The sequence below is a fragment of the Sceloporus undulatus genome, chromosome 9 (genome assembly GCF_019175285.1).
Source record: "Sceloporus undulatus isolate JIND9_A2432 ecotype Alabama chromosome 9, SceUnd_v1.1, whole genome shotgun sequence".
NCBI classification, from domain to species: Eukaryota; Metazoa; Chordata; class Lepidosauria; order Squamata; family Phrynosomatidae; genus Sceloporus; species Sceloporus undulatus.
In genome coordinates this window covers 9,124,517-9,129,340 of record NC_056530.1, presented here as the reverse complement: position 1 = coordinate 9,129,340, position 4,824 = coordinate 9,124,517, and the positions used below count along the sequence as shown (strand labels likewise).

The 4,824-nt window shown below is 42.7% G+C and overlaps 1 protein-coding gene across 1 annotated transcript; it reads right to left on the bottom strand.

The window, feature by feature from the left end:
* Positions 1-593: 593 nt before the first annotated feature.
* Positions 594-4,404, bottom strand: LOC121915210 (peptidoglycan recognition protein 3-like). The gene is made up of 4 exons (XM_042439211.1): positions 4,356-4,404; positions 3,243-3,453; positions 2,264-2,382; positions 594-793 (listed from the first exon to the last, which is right to left on the bottom strand). Exons 1-4 carry the CDS (start codon positions 4,402-4,404, stop codon positions 612-614), a joined length of 561 nt encoding a protein of 186 aa, XP_042295145.1. The 3' UTR covers positions 594-611.
* Positions 4,405-4,824: the final 420 nt, after the last annotated feature.

Sequence of the window (4,824 nt, the reverse complement as noted above, 5' to 3'; positions counted from 1 at the left end):
TTATAAACTGGATGTTTAACTTACGTTAAGCTTAACAGAAATCAAGACCAAGTAATACTGCAAGTTATAATTGTAAATGACTAGTCAGCAGTACTAGAAAATAACTGGATGCTTGTATGTTTTTGCATGTTTTTGCATGTTTCTGTTTTTGGATGTGTTGTATTTTTTAAAGTAATAAAGAAAAATTATACCTGGCATGATGGATGGCAGTAGGAAAAGAGGAAGCCATAGCTGCCCTACGTTTGCAAGACCTGATCAGGACTGTGGCTCATTCATAGCGCCACAAGTCAACATTGAGATGAAGTCGAGAGCCAGAATGGTGTAGTGGTTTAGCATTGGACTAAGACGCCAGAAACCAGGGTTCAAATCCCCACTTGAGCATTGCCTCAGAGGATGGCAATGGTAAATCCTCTCTGAAGAAACCTGCCAAGAAAACCCCATGATAGCTTTGCCTTAGGGTTGCCATAAGTCAAAAAATTACTTGGAGGCGCACAACAACAGCAGCAGCAACAAAGTAAAAGTTGATTTGATGGCAGCGAACAACAACAATTCCCTGATATAGAGTCTCAGACGAAGGGAGACGACCGGTCGAAAGAGAGAAAGAAGGGTCTTCAGTTGTGCTTGTAATTCGGCCATTTGGCAATTTCTTCGCGGACAGGGTTTCCGGGCGACACAATATCACTGACATCACTATGGGCCATTATGAGGTAGTCCTGAGACAAGTAGCCAATCTTCACACCAAAGTCTAGCAGACACTTCAGGGCTTTCCACGCCACTGGGTTGGGAATTCGGTCTACAAAAGCAAAAGTCAATACATGACACACCTATGGTGACTATAGGCATGCTCTCTTCTACACAAGGTACATACACATTTGAAAAGATCCCTGAAAAACTCAGACTGTGGCCCATGAAGCCTCTCAAAATGTGTGTCTACTGAATCAATATCACAGTCCAACAATGATTTGGATCTTATTTAGCACTGTTTTTCCCTGCTTAAAAGTGCATTTATTTATCCCCTTTACTTGTCTCATTAAAACTTCTTTTGCATCGCTAAATTAATTTGTGTTCTTTTAAAAAAGTCACACCTTTTTTGCATTTTGCCTGTCATGAATATGTGGGCTGGAATTCGGCATGGGACATATGTCTTAATAAGTGGAATTGTATGTACAATATCCGTACTCCTGTTGGGGTTGTGGCTATGACATTGACACATTGGATGCTTGTTGCATATTGGTAGCCAATGACATGACTTTTACCTTATAGACTCTATGCTCAATGAGACCTGATGAACATTAGAGTACCCAGATGTGCATCCTGACACTGGCTACCAAGTGCTGGAGCACAACAGGACTGCTCAGTATACATCAAAAAGCCCAGTGTGTATCAGAACTGTTAAATGTATATCAGAAGGGCCCAAAGTGCATTGCAAGTGCCCAATGAACATGAGATGTGCCCAACGCACAGCAGATGTGGCTAAAGATTATCAGAAGTGTCTAATATATATCAGAAGGAACCAATGTGCATCAGAAGAGCCCAATCTCTATCACAAATGTGAGCATGGGAAGTGGCAGGTATGAATCACGTGCCCAAAATAGGGGTGGAAAGAATTTTCTAAATTATTGAGGGGGGGGGAATTGTCACCCCCCAAAAAAACATGTTTTTCAAGTATTAAGAAATTCTGGTGAGAAGAACCCTGGAGTGATGAGGACCTTTGCAATTCAACACTCATTGGATGAAAAATATGCACAATTCAAGACTCGTTCTATGAAAAATTTGCACAATTCAAGACTCATTTTATGAAAATTGGCACAACCGTTTTGTGCTGAAAACAACTCTTTCAGCACAGAAAATGATATCTCTATATAGGAGTATTTTTTTTCTGCTACTTGCGGAGCAGAAAATTCTGTTTTCGATACCAAACAATCACAGGTGAATTTTGCACAGAGTAAATCCTGAATTGCGAATACGCTTCAAAAACAGTGGTTTTTGAAGACTTGCTTGCAGCGGGAAGAAAATTGCTAAAATTACTTATTGTTTCCAACAGAAAGAAACGGAGTGATCAGTTACATCCCTAACAGTAATAGGGATGATGACACAGAAGATGATACCTCTTCTCTCTCCATCTTCAGGATAGAAGGAATATTTGAAACTATTCAAATCATAGATGATTGCTGGATTTGTCACTCAGTTAAGGTAGAAATCCCCAGTCTCCACTGACCATGAGTCTAGCCATGTTCTTGTTCCAAGATGTGAATGAACTCACCTGTGAAGGTACCTATGAAAGCAATGCCAAGCGACACATCATTGTAGCCATAGGTGTGAGCGCCTTCACTGCGCCAGCCCCGTCCTTCATATACATAACCATTCTCACCAATCAGGAAGCTGAAAAGGGCAGTAGGAAAAGAGAAGAAGGAAGGAAGGATATTTTATCAGAGTTACTTTCAATCCTATATGGCAAGAATGAGCAACCTCTTTTAGTCAATTTCAATTTCAAACAGGTTCTCTGAAAATGCCAGCCACAGATGCTGGCAAAATGTCAGGAATAAACTCTTCTAGAACATGGCCACATAGCCCGAAAAACCCACAAAAAATTAAGTTCTTGAGGGTTGCATTCCTGTATTTAGGATCATTGTTGTTGTTGTGTGCCTTCAAATCATTTACAACTTATGGTGACCCTAAGGCGACCCTATTTTCTGGGCAAGATTTGTTCAGACAAGGTTTGCCATTGCCTTCCTTGGAGGCTGAGATAGCTTTGGGCTAGCCAAAGGCAAAAAGTATGAAACTATAAGATGCAAGATTATTTTAGCTCCAAACAGTTAACAGCTAGTCACCAAAGCTTAAGGGAGGTCTTGCAGACTTTTAGGGTGACTGAATAAATCTTTGCAAAGATAGGAATGTGTCAAGGAATTGCATTATTTGGAAGAGGCTGTGGCTAACTGGAGAATCCCAAAGGGATGGATTGGACCCAGGGTTTTGGATTCTCCTTTTAGTTGGGGTGGGTCTATACTGACCAGAATACTCCAGGCTGCCTCCATAGTATTCTTACTCTATAGTATTCTCAATAGTATAAAGCCGGCCACATTTCCCCTTACTTTTGTTGTGCCCCCATTGACCTCCCAAAGTTGCAGGTAGCTGCATTGCTCAATCCCATCTAACATGGGAGCCACCAGCCAGTGTTGATACCAACAAGAGAAAAACAGTGAGGGAAATCAGTCATTGAGGCCCCATAGGCATTGTCTTACTTGTACGCAATGTCGCACCATCTTTTGATGCGCTGGTGGTAATCCTGAGCGTTCCTGGTTTCCCTGCTGCATTCTGCTTGGGTGGTGCAGGTGGTGCCAGCCGTATGGCTGATGACAACATATTCTGGGAGGACATCCTGCAGGGGTGCAGAACAGTTGGCCGGCTTGGCTCCCCACCTGGATGGGGTGATGAGTAGGAAACATGCAGAGGCTGTGGGGAATGAAAATGTAAAAAAATTAACAGATTACAGGCAATTGTTTTAAAAGATGGGGGTGGAGGGGTTTGGTGGACTGATGTGAGACTCCAGGGACCATAGAAACAGGATTCGAAGGTTGAATTTGGCCCTGTTGTTGTTGTTCTTATTGTTATCCACCCTCAAGTCGATCTTGCCCCATGGTGACCCTGTCGATGAGACATCTCCAGGACTCCCTATGCTCCATTGCTCTGCTCAGGCCTTGCAAATTCATAACCATGACCTGCTTAATAGAGTCCATCCATCTTGCATGTGGCCTTCCTCTCTTTCTGCTTCCTTCCACCTTTCCTAACATTATTGTCTTTTCCAACCATCCATGCCTTCTCATAATGTGGTCAAAGTACGCCAGCCTCAGTCTAGTCATCTTGGCTTCAACTTCTGGTTTGATCTGCTCTAGGACCCATTTGTTTGACTTCTTGGCTGTCCATGATAGCCTCAGCGCTCATCTCCAGCACCACATCTCTAATGGATTAATTCCCTTCCTATCCACTTTCTTAACTGTCTCACCTCCATACATGGTAAGGATTTGGCCCTGGGTCTCCTTTTTGCCTAACCCTGACCTAGAACATCCCCAGAGTTATGTTCTTCCATTAATGGAGCTGACCATGCCCACATGCTTTTTTCTCAGATCCAGTCACACGCAAGGTTTGGGCCATGTGAGAGAATCCATTAGGACCAAGGTGAGGAACCTGAAGCCCTTCCAGATGTTGCTGGACTACAACTTCTCTGAGCTTTGGAGGCCAAAGGCACTACCAATAACAATATATCTGGAGGGCCACATGTCTCCCGCACCTGAATGATGACAACACTGACATGCAGCTGGTGAATGGCTGACAGAAATAAATTTCGACTGGCTCACCTTCTGAAAATGCAAACACAATGAACAAAAGTATCTCAGTTTTGACCATCTTCTTCGTGCTGACCTCTGGCCCAAAGAGTCTGAGAAGAACCTGCAAGAAGTAAGGCCCCTGCAGAATGAAAGATCCAGCTTTTCTATTTTTCCAAGTTCTGGGAGACAATAATCACTGGAGATTTAACCGACTCCAGCATGGCATCTCAGCCAATACCTCTATACATACATACATACATACATACATACATGGAAATCATAGAACCTTTGGCCCTCCCAATGATTTTAAAGAGCAATGCCCAGAAGCCCCAGCCAGCTTGGCCAGTGGTTAGGGATTATGGGAGTGATAGTCCAAAACATCCAGCAGGCAAGAAGTTCTCCATGTCTAATATGCATAGATACATTTTGGAACACTGTATGCAGTTTTGGCTAATCTTCCCCCCTATATACTAATATTAACTATATATATATATATATA